The 21,129-nt window shown below is 42.8% G+C and overlaps 1 protein-coding gene and 1 pseudogene across 3 annotated transcripts in view; both read right to left on the reverse strand.

Annotated features, from left to right (window-relative positions):
• LOC147006542 (uncharacterized) lies at window positions 1–12,333 on the reverse strand (annotated as a pseudogene).
• Window positions 10,277–21,129, reverse strand: part of LOC147006543 (uncharacterized) — a 24,977-nt gene continuing 14,124 nt past the window's right edge. For all 3 annotated transcript variants that reach the window (XM_085868586.1, XM_085868585.1, XM_085868584.1), the window contains exons 8-17: window positions 20,311–20,397; window positions 18,843–18,884; window positions 18,552–18,600; window positions 18,286–18,357; window positions 16,508–16,578; window positions 16,331–16,387; window positions 14,737–14,970; window positions 13,787–13,912; window positions 13,569–13,621; window positions 10,277–13,076 (exon numbers count right to left, since the gene is read on the reverse strand). In XM_085868586.1, coding sequence (XP_085724712.1) covers window positions 13,577–13,621; window positions 13,787–13,912; window positions 14,737–14,970; window positions 16,331–16,387; window positions 16,508–16,578; window positions 18,286–18,357; window positions 18,552–18,600; window positions 18,843–18,884; window positions 20,311–20,397 — 783 coding nt within the window. In that variant the 3' untranslated portion in view covers window positions 10,277–13,076; window positions 13,569–13,576. The remainder of the gene's footprint in view (window positions 13,077–13,568; window positions 13,622–13,786; window positions 13,913–14,736; window positions 14,971–16,330; window positions 16,388–16,507; window positions 16,579–18,285; window positions 18,358–18,551; window positions 18,601–18,842; window positions 18,885–20,310; window positions 20,398–21,129) is intronic.

Raw genomic sequence — 21,129 nt, forward strand, 5'->3', positions numbered from 1 at the left:
CACTCCCCAACTTAAAAAAAAATCAGGGTTCTTTTTGATTTGTTGTTATCCCCCACCAACCAACGAAGTTGGCGGGGGATTTTGAAATGGGTTCCGTCCGTCCATCACATTTCGTTTCCGGAGCTTAACTACAAATCCCCTCAAGATGTATTTACGAAATTTGGTACACATATCAAGCAAGTGGTGAACTGGTGCCTTTTGATATTTCCTAATTGATAGGTCACATGGTTTGGCAGCCATGTTGGATTCAAGAAAATATCAAATAATGTTTTCTCTGGAATCACATAACCTAACGAAGCGAAAATTTGCAACTATCATCTTCCATCATGTCTGCATCCATAGTAAAAATTATGACGTCACAAGTCACATTGTTTGGTGGCCATCCTGGATAGAAAAACACACCTCATCTGATTGACATGAAACTTCACACACGTATTCCACTGGAGGATTGGAGGCAGAATGTAAATTTATGATGTCATAGGTCACATGGTTCGTCAGCCATCTTGGATTGAAAATTAATAAATTTTAAAAAATCTTCTCCAGAACGGTTGGACAGATTGAGGCAAAATTTCACATACACTTTCCCCAAGATATCCTTTCAGAAGTTTGTTAATTTCTAATTGATAGGTCACATGGTTTGGCGGTGTTGTGGATTTCTTTAACCGACCCCGTTGTGATCGTAGAAGGATTCTGACTGGCCGATTGTGGAATCCTATTTGACTTCAGGCAGAGTTTAACGTTTGTCCGATTTGGTTATAAAATCCTACAAAAACCCATTGACACTGATAAAACCGATGTCCACACAAGTCCTTTGTTGTGAAACAATTTATTTTCTCAATATCCACCATACACTTCTCACCCTCGTACAATGAACTTAAGAATCCCCATTGATTGCAATATTATTTGGTTCTATTTCATCAATTTATCCTTTAGTTAACAGTTTGACCAACCCGATTCAATTCACTTCCACATTACATCAGAGAGTTTTATTCTAACTTGGTACTTGGTCAGTTCCAAGGAGCACAAGCCACTGAGATTCTAATACTTCCTCAGGAACTTGCACTGAAACAATTTTACATTTCAAAGCATTTTATACTTTCATGAGAGAGTGGTGGGGGCTATCAACCCAGACTGCAGACGTGTCCTTTAGACGAGAAGCCACTTTGTACATTTCGAGGCAAAGGTTCGCTGTTATCAGCTAAGGTCACACCACCCCAGACGAAGACATTTATCATAATTTAGGGCAAAAGTCTCTTGGCCAGAAAGGACAGCCAATTCAACTTGTAGCATAAAGGTTACATTTCTAAAACTCCATTTGTTACAATTTAGAATACATTAATATAAATTTTTCACCCACACTCCCCCATTTTATTTTTTTAAGGAAAATTTGAATAATTTTTCTTACACATGATTACCATGTCCCGTTCCTGAAGGAGAAAATATTTCCATTACTCAAGTTCAATCAACAATGGCAGCGAGTGCTCATATCAGAAAATGAGTGAGTTTCCATTTCATTTATGGCCTGTTCATCAGCATGTGTCACACATTGAAAACATGCTACCCGAAGTCAGAAGATAAACATGTCAGGCTGTGGATAGAGCAGCACCCAACGGGAAACACAATCGAAGCACTCCTTGAGCTGAGGAGAAGGTAGATGTGGGCAAGGACAAGCTTGGGCCGGACACTGGGTTGAAGGAGCGCAGTGTGGAACTCCAGGCCTGTCGTACATTGAAGCAACCACAGCAAGTTCATGATGTATTTGCAGAGCAGCAATCGAGTGTGGCTGAGAACATTCCTCCACGAAGGGCACCACACAACGCCGACGTTAAGACTTTGCTCAACCTTCTCCTCAGTGGGATTTTTTGGATTCGCTATATATGAGATATCCCTTGTTGTCGGCTTTTCCAGCTGTTCCAGATCCAGACAATGAAGTCCCTGAAGACCGAAAAGTCCTGGAGACCCAAGAGACCCTGTCAACCCAAAAGTCCCAAAAGATCTAGAAATCTCAAAAGACCTGGAGACCCCAAAAAACCCGAAGACCCAAAAGGACGCTGAAGACCCCGAAGATCCAAAAGACCCAATAGAGCCTGACGTCCAAAAAATCCCAAAAGACCCTGACGTCCAAAAAATCCCAAAAGACCCTGAAGACCTTAACACCATTGAGACCCCATTACACCCTTCAGACAGATAAGACAGCTGAGACCCTTGACCACTTGGACCTTCTCACATCACAAATGAAATTTCAAGTAAATCGATCTGTAATTCCAGCAATCTGTGTGTGTGTGTGTGTGTGTGTGTGTCTGTTTGTTAGATTCGCTATATATGAGATATCCCTTATTGTCGGGTTTTCCGGCTGTCTGTCTGTGTATGTATGTGTGTGTGTGTGTGTGTGTGTGTGTGTGTGTGTGTGTGTGTGTGTGTGTGTGTGTGTGTGTGTGTGTGTGTGTGTGTCTGCAACGCGAGGCTCCACAGCACGAACCAGCGAACCGATTTCGATGAAACTTTGCCAACATGTGGAATATATACTGGGAATGTGCGCGTTTGAATTTCGTTGCCGAGCAACCACCCGTTGCTGTGCAGCGGCCGAAAAACCGCGTACAGTATTTTCAATACTTGTCCTTCAGTTTTGAATGTAGAGAAACGAGACTTTGGAATTAAACACTTCGAGATATTGAGAAAATTTTACTCGAGCTGATTTTTGATTGAGGTTTTATTTTTCAAATGGTAGTCCTTCAAAAATCGGGTGTCTATTTACCATCATTTAAGGTGTGTATACAGTGTTTGTAAGGAACTACACCGTCGTTCCACCTTCGATCTCTCCTCGATCCAAACGTTATTGACCAAAGTGAAAAGGATCCAAAATAAATGGAATCACCAGCATTTCTGTCTTTGTGGATTTCTAATAATATAATATGTTTATTTATTTACCGAAAACGATTCCACGACCCACACACCACCTTCAATTATTTATTTATTTACCGAAAACGATTCCACGATCCACACACCACCTTCAATTATTTATTTATTTACTGAAAACGATTCCACGACCCACACACCACCAATTATTTATTTATTTACCGAAAACGATTCCCCACCCACACACCACCTCCAATTATTTATTTATTTACCGAAAATGATTCCACGACCCACACGCCACCTCCAATTATTTATTATTTAAAGTGGGAGTGGCGTAGGAAAGTGGGCGTGGCTTATGAAAAATATTGAGTGGCTCAGGAGGTGTGGTCAAACAAGAGCATTGAGAGAAGTTTATCAGGTTTTTCGTGTGTGTGTGTGTGTGTGTGTGTGTGTGTGTGTGTGTGTGTGTGTGTGTGTGTGTGTGTGTGTGTGTGTGTGTGTGTGTGTGTGTGTGTGTGTGTGCAACGTGAGGCTCCACAGCACAAACCAGCAAACCGATTATTTTTCAAATGGTAGTCCTTCAAAAATAGGGTGTCTATTTACAGGCATTTTTTTATGAGGAGTGCCAGTTGGCAAAATGCGCAAAAGGAAAAATCTTGCCGGACAGAGGAACAATTGTATGTGAACCAATACGTCTTGGCAATGATTCTTCGTCGGTGGATCGGTCAGAATGAAAAGCATCGTATCCAGCGCTTCGATCCCAGCGAATCCCTCGTCGCCTACCGGCTTGTTCTTTCTTTTCAAACATTGCTCCATCTTATCTCCTCAGGAAGGGGCATGATCACGTGTTGAATGCTCAATCACCCAAATCTGGGTTCTCCCCATCGTCCAATATTTCGGTTGAAGCTCTTCCCAAGCTTCACTCGACGAAATCGTACATTGCTTCAAAGACTGCTTTCAACACTCCGAAACAAACAAAGCATCAATTAAACACCAATCAATAAACGTCATGGGCACATGTATTTCAATAAGACTAACAAAGGTTCTTATAGAAGCATTTAGCTTGCATTATTTGTCATATCTATATTTTAATCCCTTTCCTTGTTATTTCCCAAAACAACATGCTAAAATATACAGAAATCTCAGTTGTACGTATACTCAAAACATCCATCTCATTTGCTATTTCCATCGACATTTTAAATCTGACATTTTTCCATCTATCCACTTCTCTCTCATCAAAACAGCAAACATGCTGCCATTTTTCCAACTCACATACACAAACCATCTATCACTTCCTCTGACCTTCTCAATTACGAATCCAATTGATTGAGTAGAAAAATGAGACTTGCACTAAAATATCCAGTAGGGTACCCTGACTAAGTTTCGGCCATTCTTAAGTGTCAATTGCTGTACGAAGTCCAGTTAAGAACGGGTCAAAGGTCAGGGTCAGTGCTGCCGGGGGGGGGGGTTAATTCGCATAATTAGGTGCATGAATGAAACCAGCGCTAAATTGTTCATCTTTGGGGTGAAACTCAAGATCTGCCATTCTTTAGTGTCAACTCCTGTACTTAGTCCACTTAAGAACGCCCCTAATTCGCACAAATTACCATGTTAATTAGAATGGTTGAGTACAAATATGGAATTCATGCCAAAATGTCGATCAGACCACCCTGTCCATGGATTGGCTATTCTTCAGTGTCAACTCCTGTACTTAGTCCACTTAAGAACAGGAATAGAATGAATGAACAATATACATTATATATGCGAAAACAGTTTAATAAAATTTGAAACAAAATTACAACATGGATGAACGCCAAGTCCAGATTCCTTTTGGTGGCTAGTACCACAAGGCGGCCCATCAGATCTCTAGTACCCTTCAGCTCCGATATTTTCTTGCTTTCTGTTCTTCGGTTCTTTGCACATCCATCTGAAAAGGTCTTCAGTTTTACCTTTGTTATCTTCTCTTCAAACCTGTTGGGATCAGCAACGCAGGAATCCAGGAAATCTTGGTGGCGTGCCTGTCCCTCTTTTGGAATTCTGAGCAGACTTTCACGAATCTCATCACTGGTAGCCTTCCCGGTGTTAATGTTGAACAGTTTCTTCTGTGATGCTTCTGTTTCGACTTCCATCTCAAAGGGATTGCGAGAGTCTTCTATTTGTTTCATGACCTTCTTCAAGTCACGCATATCACGATCTATTCGTGCAGGTCGGAGTTCTGCAGCAACATCATCATTCACAATCAAACCTGCCATCTCTTGCACAAGGCTTATGAAAGAAGCCCTGGTAGATTTTGTGACCATCCATCTCAAACGAGCAGTATAACTATTTGTGGCAGACGATATCCCTGTGAGGCGAGACGCTGCGTCAGCGTTGACCGTTTGCTCCAGAGTTAAATCGACAGGAACACGGCTGAAAGCATGGTCAGTTCTTCGGACAGTGAATGCACCTTTCTCAAGAATTTCTCGGAGTCCCGGGTGCGATTCGTCGATATTCATCAGGTCAAGCTGGAATTTTGTCAACCATCTGCAATAGTTGACATGGTTTGTAGCGAAGAAGAGGTCTATGACTGCAGTCAGTGTGAAGATGTATAGATCTATGTCATTTGTTCTGATCGCTCTCTCCAGGTTGTGGTAAAGACGAATGTAATCGATGTACATCATCCAAAATTGAGTGGTGTAGCCATGTGTTCCAGATCTTGTTTCGTCTGTGTACTTGGTATAGGCAGTTTTTCCAGCAACGAAGACATCTGATGCACCTATTGACTCGAGTGCAACTTCACCACTGTGTACACTGTTGATGAATTCCTCTAGTCGATCCTTTTCCTCGTAGGTATTCATGAATGCCAAAAAGTGGAGGATCTCAAAGGCAAGGGCTCGTATTGGATGCAACCTTTTACAGTGATTAAAATGTTTCCTGATAGGAAGCCGTTCAGTGACCCTGGGGCGAGGACGTCAGTATCAGTTAGCATGTCAGGTGTTCCTGAATCAGAGATGATCTTCCTGACCGCTTTAAAAAAAAATGCCATCTCAATGTGAAACACACCTGACATTATGAAGACGTCATCAAATTGGGGCTTTTCTGTGGCTTGAATCTGCATGGCAGGTTTTGCCGCATTCAGGTCATACGTGACAATTCCAAATTTCTGCTCACACTCTTTGGCACATCTTTGGGCTGTGATGAGCGTCTCTTGTATGACGTCAAGACTCGTGATTGGCTGTCTCAGGTTGGGCATGTATCTGACCTCTTGTTTTGGCAGCTTGTCTTCGTAGTTTTTGGCATTATACCCGACCCACATTGGAACCTTGCCTACATCTAGAGCATGACTCATCATCCACATCAGGTCCAAGTTTCTTGCAGAACCACTGACATCAGGGAGGTTGAAGACATCTACGTGCTTGTAACTGAAAACTGTCATTTTTGTTTTTTACGATATGGTTCCAGTGATACCTCTTGTTGCTCCAGTGATCGTTTTCGCCCCTTCCTGGTGCGAGGGACTATTGGCGGCAATGAGACGGACTCACTTGGTTCAACTGACCTTGTTTCTTCTGATTCATCTGGTCCATTCTGATACATTATTCCCATTGTATCATGTCGTGTGTCTGCACCAGATAATGTATTTGTCAACTCATCGAAGTTAGCAAATGCAACACCCATTGGCTTGTCTTTGATGGTTCCATCAGGACAGGATAGTCGCCTTTCTTGAAGTTGCTCTGCTGTTTCTGTTTCCAATTCCTCGAAGCTGTTGTAATTTATGCAGTGCCCAAATCGATTTAACACCTGCACAACCTTTTTGCTGCCTGTGACAGATTTCACAGCGATACCCAGTGCCACTTGCTTTGCTGGTTTAACTTTACCTCTCCTAGTAATGAAGAGGGCATCATCACAGGATGATTTAACGCGGCGCATGACATGATCGGTACATTTTGTGGGATTTTGTCCACAGTACAAGGTGGTGAAAAAAGTAGATAACAGAGGTTGGGGGGGGGGTAGTAGGATTTTAAAGACATCTAAAGTAGGATTTTCGGGCAAATCCTTTTTTTGAACATCAAGTAGTTGTTTCCTGAGTAGCAGAGCGGCCTTAGTCACAATTTGTTCATCATCGGAGGCATAGTCATATGCGACATGTACTGCGTCATCAGACATTTCAGAACTGTACATTATCAATCCTAATTTCTTTCCGAGTGGAGTTTGAAATTTAAGTTTGTCACCAAATTTTCCCTTCAAATTCCGCATTAGGCTTTGAGCGTTATTTCGAGGAGTTTCTGATGATATATTGCACAAGTCCAAATAAAATACCTCGCATACACGGATGTAAGGAGTTCGGGCCTTTTGTTTCTGAGGACAGATTGCTCAACATATGCTTGAATATCATCAACAGCTGACGGGTTGGTGGTACTGGTCGATGGACTTTCGGCACTCTTCCTTTCATGATCGCGTACTCTGTTTGCCGACATCAGAAACGAACTCTTGCAAGAGTGATTATATTTCACTTCCTTGGCGACAAGGTCAATGCCACTGATTTTAGACAAGATTTAAGCATCATTTAATACCAAAGCCGCCTCCTGAATGCTTTGGCTAGCCTTTCGAGAGTTTCGCAAGCACCAGCAACTTCAAGCCCACCCTTTTTGCGCTTTTTGTGTTGCCACAAAACAAACATTGCGGTGGAAATATACTGGAAGTGGATGGCTTTTCATCTGAGGTTGCGGTTGTAGAACGTAAATGTGTTGTCGTAGAGGTACTCGCATTGTCACCAATGTCGACAGGTGACTGGCTGGCTGAAACTGCAGTGAAGTTTTTATAACAGCTAACATGATATCCATCCTTTTCCCCTGGGCTTTCAGGTAGATGAAGAACGACATCGCGGAAGACTGAATTCTCGAAATTTCGTTTTTTTAAGCCTGTTTGATGCAGCTTTTTGTACTGTGGCCCATTGTTGTTCACCGAATGGAAACACTTCAAGGCATGGCCTCTTTCCCCGAACTCTGATGTGTATGAAGGATACAGCGTCTCTGAGGTGTCGGAACTGGGCTTGCGGTCTCAGTCCTGGCAATTATTAAAGTTAGGAGACCAATCAGGGTCTTGCATATCCATTGTCACCTATCTGAAAAGGCAATATTATTTGGGAAAGAACAATGTTCGGGAAAGGTTTTTTAAAGGAAACATTTTGTTTTTGCAATCGGCAAAACGAAATTTCTTGTGTTACCAGGTTTAATTTGGACATGGCGTAAATTAAAGTACCGGTAAATCGATTAAATGATATCAGGCCGAGAGACAGACATTGCAGATTAAAAAATGTTTTTATAAACAAGATAAAGGATGAGATGATCACATTTGACCCGTTCTTAAGTGGACTAGGTACAAGAGTTGACACTTAAGAATGGCCAATCCATGGACAGGGTGGTCTGATAGACATTTTGGCCTGAATTCCATCTTTGTACTCAATCATGCTAATTAACGTGGTAATTAGTGCTGATTAGGGGAGTTCTTAAGTAGACTAAGTACAGGAGTTGACACTTAAGAATGGCGGATCTTGATTTTCACCCCAAAGATGAACAATTTAGCGCTGGTTTCATTCATCTATCTATAATTCCAGCAATGTGTGTGTGTGTGTGTGTGTGTGTGTGTGTGTGTGTGTGTGTGTGTGTGTGTGTGTGTGTGTGTGTGTGTGTGTGTGTGTGTGTGTGTGTGTGTGTGTCTGTGACTGCTGTTTCTCGACAACCACTGCTCCGATCTCATTGAAACTTGCCACATATATTGCTGGGGACCTGAGGATGTGCCTTTTCAAGGTTTGATATTAATCGGACAAGTGCTTCCCAACTTATGGCCATTTATTTACCAAACCAATGACAAGACACGTTGTTGCGTGGGCGTGGCCGATGGGGAAGGGAAGCTCAGCCGCATTCGCCATTACAGGTTACAACGTACGGACTTCCGGAGAGTGATGACTTCGTGTATTCTAATAATTTCTCGATTTCTTATGCGCATTTATAGATAAACACAATGCCCCAAGTTATGATCGTTTTCATATTAGACGGTGCATAAATTTCGGTAACATCAGAGTGCTGGTATGCTCCGAACCAGGAAGTAAATTTTTTTTCTCTCTCTTCTCTTCTCTTTTTGTTTTTCCTTGCCACGACATTGCGAAAAGGTAAAATAAGTTGGCGCTAATTGAATAATTGGGTATTAAAACTAAATTGCGAATAATCGTAACTGCGAATAATATGCCAACTTCCGGGCCACGCACGTGCGTCCACGCGAGAGCGAAGAAACGGCCTGTGTGGTTGTTGTTTGTTGGTCGTAGTTTGAATATTTATTTATTTATTTTTACGGGCACGTACCAGTGTACCTAATTATTCTAATTAATCCCCCGGCAGCACTGACCCTGACCTTTGACCCGTTCTTAGCTGGACTTGGTACAGGATTTGACACTTAATAATGGCCGAAACTTAGTCAGGGTACCCTACTGGATATTTTGGTGCAAGTCTCATTTTTGTACTCAATCATGCTAATTAACGTGGTCATTAGCATTAATTAGGGGCGTTCTTCAGTAGGCTAAGTACAGGAGTTGACACTGAAGAATGGCGTATCTTTATTTCGACCTTCTCGGAGAACATTTTGGCACTGGTTTCATTCATGTACTCAATCATGCTAATTAAACTTGAATTTGGGGGTACTAAAGTGGTCTCCCCCAGGAATGGTACGGGAGATGAAACTTAAGAATACCCGTTTGAGGGTCCCATGTTGTATCCCATCGTATTCAAAGCCTCAAAACTTTTGTACTCGCAATGCTAAACAAACCTCCATGGGCTCCCGGACTAACAAGTGGGTTATAGGTTTTTCGACAGAATTTGATAATTTTTATAACATATATTTTGGGCATTATTTCATTTTGAATACAAATAAATGAATATAAAAGGTAGTGCTTACATGGATGAAACCAGTGAGTACAGTAGTAATCAAAAGGCAACTTGATTAAAAAGGAATATTCCCCATCACCCCACTCGCTTCCATCTCTACAATACCTCAACGCAGTGTCATCCTTCCTCTCTCCACACCTCTCCATTCTCCCTCCTTCCCCATGGCCCTGCTTGCTCTCATCTCTCTCCCTCAAAGCTTCCTTTTCACTGCTCCCTCGCAAATCACCCACCACCTCCCTCTTCAAAGCAAACTTCTCTCTCTTCCCCCTCCAAGCTTCCCCCTCAATTGTCCCCCCTCACCGCTCCCTTTCAAATGCCCCCACTCACTCCCGCTTGTCAAAGCTGTCCCCCTTCACATCCACAAAGTTGTCTCCTTCCACCACCCTCTTTCCTCCAGCTCATTCCTCCACCTCCTCCAATCTCCAACTTCCCTTTGCCGCCTCTGTTATGACTCCCCATTGCTACTCATCCCTTCACCACCCAGCCCTTTGTCCTCCTCCTAATCCGACCCTCTCCCCTAGCTCTTCTACAATCTGTTATTAACTGTCAACAACTCTCACTACCCTCCACCTCCCTTTCGCTCCAACCAAAGCCTCCTTCCCTCCCTCGTCCTTGACAATAAGGTGTTCGAGGATGTGCTTGATTCAGGATATAATTAAATAAGGCTGTTAATTATCTTCAAAAGGGGTTTATTAATGAACCAAAACACTCATGCACTCTCTTGGAGTTCCCTTCGTGTGCATGCAAACTTTCAGGCTGCTTGGTTTCATGGTTTTTGGTGGAATTAAGGAGGAGACACACACACTGACTGGCTGACTGACTGAATGACCTCCTGACACACTCTGACATTTATTCGTATCGATGAAGAGGATGCTTCATTGAGCTGAATGGACATATTTCATCTGGTGTTGGTGCAGTGCAAGCATGATGGTCCGAATGACCTCCTCCTGCGTCTAAGTTCCTTCTTCATTGTTTATTATTTTTCTCACATCACTGTTGGTGAAGGTCAGGTTAGCCCTCAATTAGCCTTTTATCTTGACTGATTTATCAAAGTGATAGTGGATGTCCACAAGGAAATCTTGAACACTGAATGTGAAGACCTTGGAACCCTTCTGTGCCGTGATATGTGCCACACGTCACGTGGGGAGGAGTGGGGGCACCCTGTGTACATCGACGGCTGTTTCTGTTTGATCCTCCGCAGTTCAGAGTTATTCTTCCCAACCATACTTGATGCATCGTCCTGCCACTGTCAAAAATGAAACCATTCTTTTGGACTATAGGCCGTTGCCTTCAGAATTGATTCTTGTGGTCCACTCCTTGGCAGAGGACAAAATATTGTTTAAAGTAGGGACGGCTGAAAAGTTTAAATTTCCACTGTTGTTGTTTAATTTTGGTAGAATAAAGTACACTGTGCAAAATTAAAGCTTGTAAACACGAAGGAACAACAGATAATCAAATGAAGATGGGGATGGTCACCCTACAAGTACGGGTCCAATCGGAGTGGCCTCAAAATGAATATCACTCTGGTTATATCACTACCTCCACCAGATGATCCACCTTATACTCAGATAAAGCACACAACTACAGTGCAGACCTTACCGTGCTGTTTCACCCCCCGGGGATCTTTGCCTAGTCGAGGGTGAACAATGACTATCACCGCCGCACCTCAGCACAGAGCGCCATTTCCTGTGTGTTTTATATTTCACGGCGATGGTCCCGCTTCACACAGGAGCGACAAAGGCTTCATCGGCTTGAGCCGTGACCTCCTGAACCAGAATGGGAGGACGGCTGTCTGATGTACGACGCAATGACTGGGAAATCTTAGGTATGACAGGGCAGAATAAATCTGAAAGACTGAACCCAAAACATTCAACAAATTAAATTTACCTGAAAGAGAAAAATAGGAGAGATATTGAAGGTGAACTTTAAGCTGAAACTTTGGAAGGTGAATTTGGTCGAAAATACAAGAAAATAGAGAAATGTTCTTCATGGCGAAAAATCTAGAAAAGAGGGGCAGAGAGGAAAGTAGGAAGGTTGGATGATTGGAGTTCTGGATCAGCAGTCATGGAATCATTTAATCAAGTCACCTGGAAAATAGGGCAAGATTATCAGATATTTAAGAGGAGAAAGGTGGTCATATTGAGGCGAAATTTATCTGACGGCCATCAGCCTGCATCGTGGCCGCCATCAAATAAATATTGGGAAAAGAGCAGAAAAGAGGGTCAGAGAGGAAAGTAAAAAGTTTCGATGATTGGAGTTCTAGGTCAGCAGCCGTGGAATCATTTCTTGGATTCACCTGGAAAGTAGAGCAAGATTGTCAGACATTTGAGAGGGGAAATGTGAGGTCATATTGAGGCAAAATTTATCTGACGGCCATCAGCCTGCATTGTGGCGGCCATCAAATAAATATTGAGAGAAGAGCAGAAAAGAGATGCAGAGAGGAAAGTAAGAAGTTTCGATGATTGGAGTTCTGGATCAGCAGCTGTGGAGTCATTTCATGAAGTCACCTGGAAAGTCGAGCAAGCTTGTCAGACATTTGAGAAGGGAAAGGTGAGGTCATATTGAGGAGCTATTTCTCTGAAGGCTGCCAGCCTGCATCATGGCAATGCTCAAAGAACTAAAGTTTTTTTTGAAAAGAATAGACGAGAAAGAAAGTATCCAGACAGGGAAGTAAAAAAATTTTTGTTTCTTGGAATTCAGCGTCAGTAATATGGAGTCAATTATTGGAACCACCTGGAAAGTAAGGACAGATTGTGAAATGTTTCTCCACCTGAAGAGAGAATGTCACACGCTGGAAGGAGTTTTCTGAAAAGAAGGGGACAGGTATGAGGCAGTTATGAGACGGAAGTCGGTTTGGGCTTTGGGTTCAGGTTCGGATAAGGTGCCAAACATACCAAGACTTGCACGGGGTGGAATTCCATCACTGAAGACCGGAATGATTTACAGAAGGAACTTTCTCAATAATTCCAGTCAACTCAGAGGCTTGATGGTTCTTTTTGAACAGTTCAGTCAAACTTTTTAACGTATCGTTTAGCACTTCCAGTGCTGTCATTTCCTGAAATCCTCTGAGTTCCAGCGACGTCACAGGAACTTTTCTCACGGCAATCAGCTGGGTATTTCTTCAGGCGGAATTTCCTCCTCCCCATTGATGCCAACCGAGCTGTTGCTCTATTTCCTCGGGAATTCAACTCCCGCAACACTTTCTCCTTCTTCACTCTTGAATCTCATTCTTCCCTCCAGGTCTTCAAGATTGCTGTTCACCACCATCTTAGATCATCCTCCATCAAAAGCCTTCATCTTATCCTTGGTGAAGCCAGACATTCAGAGGAACAAAACACCACAAGAAGATCCGGTCAAACATGGAAAAAAAATTACATGAAAACACAACAGCACAGGGATAAAAAGATGGAGAGACAAGACGGATCTGTTCTGAAAACTTAGCTTTGATAAACTGGAAAGAGGAACTGTACCACCAAAGTCTAACACACTCAGATACAGAACCGGAAGTTAACCCTTTGAACCCTCGTGGCCGTTTTCCCATCTGATATTCAAACCCTCCATACACCTGAGCGGTTGTATTTTTCTCCAGGGAGCCCAGGGTGGTGGAGACAAAAGTCCAAGGAGCTCAGGGTTCAAAGGATTAATGTTCATATTGTCTTATAGTTGCCCTGCTGCCCGATTAATTATCACTTCATGCTCTCCATCATCATGCTCTTCCATGAGGCTCCATCTTCCAGAGTTCAGACAAATAATACTAACGGAAGATATTCAGGGTACAAGAGGAGGGCTGCTTACCTTCAAAATTACAAAGAGGGACCATTTCTGAGCCATGTGTGCTTTGAAAGCTCCTGCAAAAGAATGTGTTGGAATCCAACATAGACACGATCAGGAAACACGTCCACCAGTGAGCAACAGCATTTTTCTCCACCAAAACAGGAGGTCAGCAACCCCAGAACGTGTGAACATACTTGTTCATGCAAATCAAACAGTTGAAAACGGTGTCCAACCCTCACCTCCATCGTGAATCGAAACAGAGGTTCGTCATGAGTCATCCCATACAGAAGGGACGTCAATTCTTCACTTTCCAATTGTGACACTTTGGAAAACACTTTCCAGAAATTGCTGGCATTTGAACTTTTCTGTGAAGAATCAAAACAAACGTGTTTGTGACGTAATATGAACCAATCATCACAATTGAATACTTTCATAATAAGCATATTCCAATCAAGCACTCCCTGACGCAATCACCAACACTTGACTCAAAACGAATAAAATACATTCTCATTAATTAATAAATTATGGTGTACATTACAGAAGTTTTCTTCATTCGGCGAAAAACAAACCCTCTCGACTCAAACATTGGATATTAAGTCTATGGTTTTATGAAATAAATTCGTGACAACTCAAATCTTTGGCAGCCGAAATGAAACGGACCAACGAAGAATTACCAAAGAGAAGACAAGTGAATGATCTAACAATCATTTGTTTCATTGCACAGTCTGGAAGAAAAGGGATCACGACGTCCAAACCGGAATATCCAGCAGAACGCGCGCTCATCAAACTAACAGATCTTAACATCAAAAGTATCGCCATGAGCAATGTGTCCATGATGGTGTCTGCTGAACAAGCCAAACAACAACATCCCAGCACCAAACCATCAACACTCCCTTCACTCACCACACCTTCAGCATCCCCTTCACACCAAACAGTCACACTTCCCTTCACTCACTTAGCACACCCTGACACTCTCAGCACTGTCAATCTCCTGTGCAGATTCTCTCCACAAACTTAATCCACTTTTACCTACAAATTATTCACATTCCGTTATCTCCTGCCAAGTTCTTTCGTGGCACTTCGGACAACAAAAATCAGAGAGGTCATGTTCAAAAAGGCAACTCTGCACATAATAATGATGAAATGTCTTTGTGATGATGATCATGACGCCACAATAAACAATACTCACATTGTAAATATCAGATCCATCAAATTCCAGTCCAAGAAATAATTTCATGGACAGGATGCCCAGTGACCACACGTCGGCTGGGGGACCTTCATAGCCATCCTCTGAGATCTCTGGGGCCATATAGCCAGGTGTGCCACAGTCGTCATAAAGTATTTCACCTTGCCTAAAAAATGTAGCCAAGCCCAAGTCGATGACCTTCACGGCCATCAGATTGTTGCAAAGCACGTTGTCAAGCTGAAGAGCAAACACAAATCATTATATTAATAACCATCAAACCTTTGATCATAAAATGTGTTAAAATAAAAATCCAAATTTGAATGAGAAGAGCAGGCAGGAAAAAAAAACCCGGGCAGTGCATAGTCAGCAAAGGCCGACAGGCCTGAAGTGTTAGGCCCAAAATAAAACCAAGATGGCGGCCACATAATTCTGCCTGAGTGCCGTGGTGGGTGGAGTCAAGTGACCAATGTGGGCGTGGTCAGGCAGCTGTCCAACCAATGGGTGAACATTTCAAAAATCGACCCCAACAAGAACCAAAACAACAACAACATTGCTGAGCTCTTGTGGATCTGCCACACCTTCCAGGTAAAAATTCCAGGAAGAGAAAAGTTTAAAAAAAAAACATTCTCTACCAATGTCAGAAGTTAATACAATAATATGGAGGAGCTTGAAACGAGAGTGGATTGTAAAGAGTACGAACAATGGAGTCGCAGTAAGTGAGACTTTGGTTTCGTTGGAGGAAGGGACAAGAAGGCCACAAGATGTCGAGGTGTGATGGGAAGAGAAAATAGCAGAAGGTGTATCATTCGAGGTGAAGAACAATACCGTGTGAAATCAAGAGAAAGGGGTGATGTGAAGGAGCGAATTGACGTGGAGGGTTCTGTGTGGAGAGACATTAAAGATGGAAGAATAGTTATCGGTTCGTGTATCAGGTTCCTGGTTTGACGGAAGAAAGGTTCATTAAGCATTCCGAAAGGCATGTGGTCAGGGAAGAGGATTGATTGTGGGTGATTTTAATTTGCCAGGAAGAGATTGGGTTGAGGAATGGGGAATGGGCAGGTGAGGAATTTCTCGATCTAGTCCAGGATTGCTTTTTAATCCAGTTTGTGGATAATCCCATGAGGAGGGGTGGAGTGTTCGACCTCTCAATGGGGAATTACTCGAATATGGTGAAGGTTGAGATCGAAGAGCATTGATGGACAGGTGACCATAACATGGCGCGTATCAGTGGATTCTCGAAAGACGAGTTTGAGATTGTAGAACGACGCTGATGATGTCACCATGAATAGACATATAAATAATTAAATACACAATCCGACAGTGGGTGGTTCTGTTTATCACACACTGAAACCGAACTGAAATGGATGTTTAATTTTGACATATTTTCAAGCTTTCTTGGAGGTCTAATGAATTGTGTAATGAGCACAAAAAGGATGGATGTGTGACAGCCCCCCAAACACCACCTCCGCCCTTGTTGATCATCACCCAACAATATAAATTTTATTATTTCCCACCCTCTCCACTTCCCACCCCCATTCCATCCTTGCTGTGCTGAACAATATATGGTTTTCATTGCAGTGTTACACAAGTGGGTTACCTTGATATCCCGATGCACAATGTTCTTACTGTGCATATATGTAAAAGCAGAAACCATCTGGAAGGAAGAGATAAAATATTAAATCATGGAGACAGATTGTGATTGTTAACATTGTACAATTTCGAGTTTCAAAACACATCAAGATCACACTGAGGCTGAAAAGCTCTTTCATCTCACCTGCTTGATGACATGCTGCCCATCAACTAAAGAAAATGTCTCCCGAAAAGCAAGTTGGTCGTGGAGTGAACCTGCACACATCGAACGTAAACATACAAGGGCAAAGCAATGAGATTATTCATTTTTGAGAAAACAAGAGTAGAGGAACGATAAAATGGAGGATCGATAAACAAAGCAATAAAATATCATTCAGAGTGACACTTGGTAAAACAGAACAAAGTAGAACGGTACTCGGTGGAGCGCATACCTCCGCCATGTCGCACAGTTTACGTTTTGTCTCCCACTGATGGGCTCGATCTGAACCAAAATCGAATCGGCTTGTTTGTGTCACCTGACCAACTCATCCACCTCGTTTTGTCATTCCTCGTCCACAACTTTTTGAGAAATCATGATATGTAGAGATTTTGGCCCAATCTCAATTTTAGAAATCAGACCTACTTTGACCTTAAAAATAATGAGTGGTTGAAGTCATTGACCTGATGTGCAAATCTTGTTCAAATTTCAAGTCAATCGGAGGAAAATTGAGTGTGGAACAAAGACATGAGGAGGAGATCTGTGGAAGGGAGAGGGATGGGGCGGGAAACACGGGGAATACAAGATGGACATTACAGGGACTTTCAGGAAGGAATTTGAAGGAGATGGGTTTGGGGTGGATGAACGGGGGTGGATAAAAATCGTGGTTTTGGATGGGAGAAGACACGAGGTGGTGGTGAACAGCTGAGACTCAAATACAGACAAAGGGGACACAAAATTAAATGAAAAACCTTCCTTTTCAACTATTCCTGCACTAAGCTTGTCCCAGACCTGATCCTTGTAAAACTGGAATCGGGGTGCTTCTCTCGTCGCGGGACGAATGCACGCCAGGCAATCCGCGAGGGACACTCCACATCAAGGCTCAAAGCCCCAGTGGAACGGCTCTGTTTGCTCCGATCGTCCTCACCGACTCGACCAAGAGCAAAAGGCCAGCGTCTTACTTCACCACGCGAACCGAATCACCTCAACACAAATTCAATGGTCGTGTCGTCCTCCTCGGCTAACAAACTCGGCGTGCGCTCAACCTCCGCTCTCACCTCTCCAAACAATGCGCCTCATGCCTTCACTCTGATCACGGCTCTTTTAAAATGCGCAAGCCAACTCCTTCCTCCTCTTAAAATGTGCAACCTCCTTCTGTAACTTCGATCACGTCGATATATATCCTCCACCCTCGGGGCGTGGCCTGCACGCCCCAAACCCGGGATGGCGGGGCTTCTCCTGCCCGGATAGCTTCTGACGTCAGTCGTCCCTCGGGGCGTGACTTCGCTTGTTGTCACCTTTGAAGGCGGGGCTTTCTGCCCGTTTGTTGTGGTTTCAGGGACGCGGTCCCCACCTTTCTTGCCGATCTTGAAATATATAATCAAACGGAAAAACCACAGAGGGGAATCACATACTGGGGAACCTATTCTTCCTCCCTCGGCAAATTAACACCGCACCACCCCTCGTGTGGTGACACGTAACACTTAAGCTCACAGGTTCCCTACTTACATCAAGATGCCTCCTACACGTCCACAGACCAAGCAACTCCACACAATGCTGTGTTCCTATTAGCTTCTTCCATCCACCCCCACAATCATAACAAGATGTCAATGTTACCTTTTCTGCTCTTTTTGTTGAGCCACTAAAAAGTCCCAACAATTCACGTTGATGAATAACCATAACTAAATTATTTTAGTGCTCAAGTAAAAGTGAACTTCATGGACACAAACAGTAGAATTTTGGCAAAACTACTTCAGCAACCTCACCTCCAGCAACATACTCCATCACGAGGATCCTTTGGTTACAGATCGGTTTTTCAATTATGTCAATCAACTTCACTGTAGGGAAATAAGACAGTGGAGCACAAGTTAAGATGGTATAAGAAACCCACCGAAAGTCAAACACCTTTAAACAACATGATGAACATGCAAATTCCGTGTTTCTGTGGCATGAATGATAAACACACAGAAACATACAATCTGTAAGTTATTTTGTTCATACTGTGATAAGTTTGAGTGAAATCCACACTTACCAATGTTTGCATGATTAAGTGTCAGCATTTTGATAGCTTCATCCCAGAGCTACAAAAAGAATAAAAACAAGGAAAGAAAATCAAACAAATTCATTCTCACCTGTATAAAGGTTAACAAACCCCATAGCTGTAACCACAACGTTATAACTCACACAGAGGGACTCACAGCCTCAGGGGCCAAAAGACAAAGATCCATCACAGACAAAGGTTCCATCAGGACAGTGCAGAGGTAAATTAATCTATTCTTTCAGTAATTAAAACACAGTTATCTCCACATTCACACACACTTACTTTTTGGGAATCCTTCAAATATTTTGCCTTCTTCAAAGCAACCTGAAAGAGAAAACAAAAGGTCATAATATAACAACTTGGATACAATGTGGAAAAACTATTAAATGATATGATATTGGTGCGTCGTGATGTACAATGATTACATCCATTCATACAGAAGTCTCTGTGGAGGAGAAAAGTGACAGAAAGGAACAACTTGACATCGACCGAGGATAAAAATGGGGAATAGGTGGGATGATTACATGGACACACCACAAGTGAATCTCGTTGAGTGGCAGCAATTGGAAGAGGAAGAGACATATAATTGAGAGACGTGGGAAGGAGGGCAGCCCGTCTCCACATCAATTTTCATCTGATTGACTTGGAATTTGAAGAAGATTTTCACGTCAGGTCACTGAATTCGCCACCAATTCTTTTTGAGGTCAACATAGGCCAAAAGTTAAACAGGGGTCAAATTTCTAAAATTGTCAATTTTCATCCGATTGACTTGAAATTTAAAGAGGAGTTGCATATTTCGTCATACATTTCAACCACCTTATTTTTGAGGTCAACATAGGCCAAAGGTCAACAACTTAGATCACATTTTTAAAATCCTAATTTTCACCTGATTGACTTCTTTGTTTTATCTGTCTGTGAGGAGGATATTTCAAAGAGTTGTGGACGTTTTTCGACGAAACTTGGTGCACAAGTTGAGCGTGTGTAAAGGACTAATTGGTTCCATTTTGGTGACGATCCGTTTCTGGTTTACGAGATATCCAGTGATTCTTCACCATTGACTGATTTATTAAATCTGGTATTGGTGAAGTTCAGGCATGATGGGCCGAATTGCCTCTCCTATGCAAAAATTTCCTTGAAATTCCTTATGATTGAGACATAGGGCCAAAAACACTACATCACACAACATCTCAAAAAGTGGACAGATTCGGACGAAACGAGGTGGATAGGTTGAGTGTGTGACAAGGACGAATATATTTGATTTTGGTGAAGATCCGAATCCCGATCCGATACGAGAATAATAAAAAAAATTTAAGTGCTTCTTCACCGTTGAGTGACGGGGCCAAATATAATATATCGCGTGATATTTCAAAGAGCTGTGATTGAGTTATGATGAAACTAGGTGGATGAGTTGGTTTGGTGAGAAGAACAAGATGATTCGATTTTGGTCGAAGTTTGAATCCAGATCCGGCCTATCAGTGGTGTCCAAACCGTAAACTGTTCAGCCGAGCGGAGGTCGGCGCTCGACTGACATCGAAGATGGAATCTTCTGCATGAATGACTTGACATGAGGCCTGTAAGTCTAAAGAAAAAGCATATTTCATCTGGACAGAAACAAAGTTGATGAATTCAGATTCAGGACAATCTCCCTGTCCCTTTATTCCACGTGTCCCTGTACCGTGTTCTATCTAGCTCTCCCAGGAGCTGTTCCAGAAAGTGAAAGGAAGACATTAAGTATAACACAAGCTTGTACCTCCACTGCAGTGTTGATGTTCTTTGCTTTGTAAACCAATCCAAAGCCTCCTTCTCCAATTTTGTAGATGACCTCCCAGTTCCCGATCTGACAAAGGCACAAACAGATTCACAACAACGCTTTTGGAATATAAGAGAAATAATACAGCGATTATTAAATTATTATTTCACATAAACTCAACAATCATATTGTCAGTGTCGATGCAATTTCTCCGAAATTAACAAAATGGGTTTGAGGGTGATTAAGACGATAATAAAATGTAATTAAATTAAACTTGATATTAAAATAAACGTCTTAAATAAGAAATGGAAAATGTACTCAAATATTGTATGATTCTATGTGCTTGAACATGTATCCATTTTTAATTAGAATTAACATGATCATATCTTTCCTCTGTATTGAAAAATGATCGACCTGTCTGGTAAAGATATTGTTGCGAATTCGCGCCCGCCGGCGTGCAATCGGCCGCTCGACTCGAATGGCGGCCGCCTCGCCCACCGGACGGACAATTCCGTCGTGACCTTCTCGGACCAACGCTGGGAGCTCGTCACGGGTGGGGGTTTAACCTCACCACGATCGTGCCAATTGCCCACCCGCGCAGGATAGGGTCGCTCGCCAAATTCGATCTCCCTAAGTACCTGCGCGAATGGTCGACCGGGCGATCGCACCACGCCACAGGCCGACTCCGGACATGAACCGCTTAAGCGGTCCGTTCCGTGCTACAGTGATAACTGAGCGGTCCTATCGTCGGCCTCGACGGTTCCGATTAATTCTCGGGCGTATTAAGCCCACTACGAACCCTTTACGTGAAGCAGGATG

Source organism: Eptatretus burgeri, unplaced genomic scaffold (assembly GCF_056783735.1).
Source record: "Eptatretus burgeri isolate ZD-2024b unplaced genomic scaffold, Ebu_testis_v1 Ebu_testis_scaffold_3166, whole genome shotgun sequence".
Lineage (NCBI taxonomy): Eukaryota > Metazoa > Chordata > Myxini > Myxiniformes > Myxinidae > Eptatretus > Eptatretus burgeri.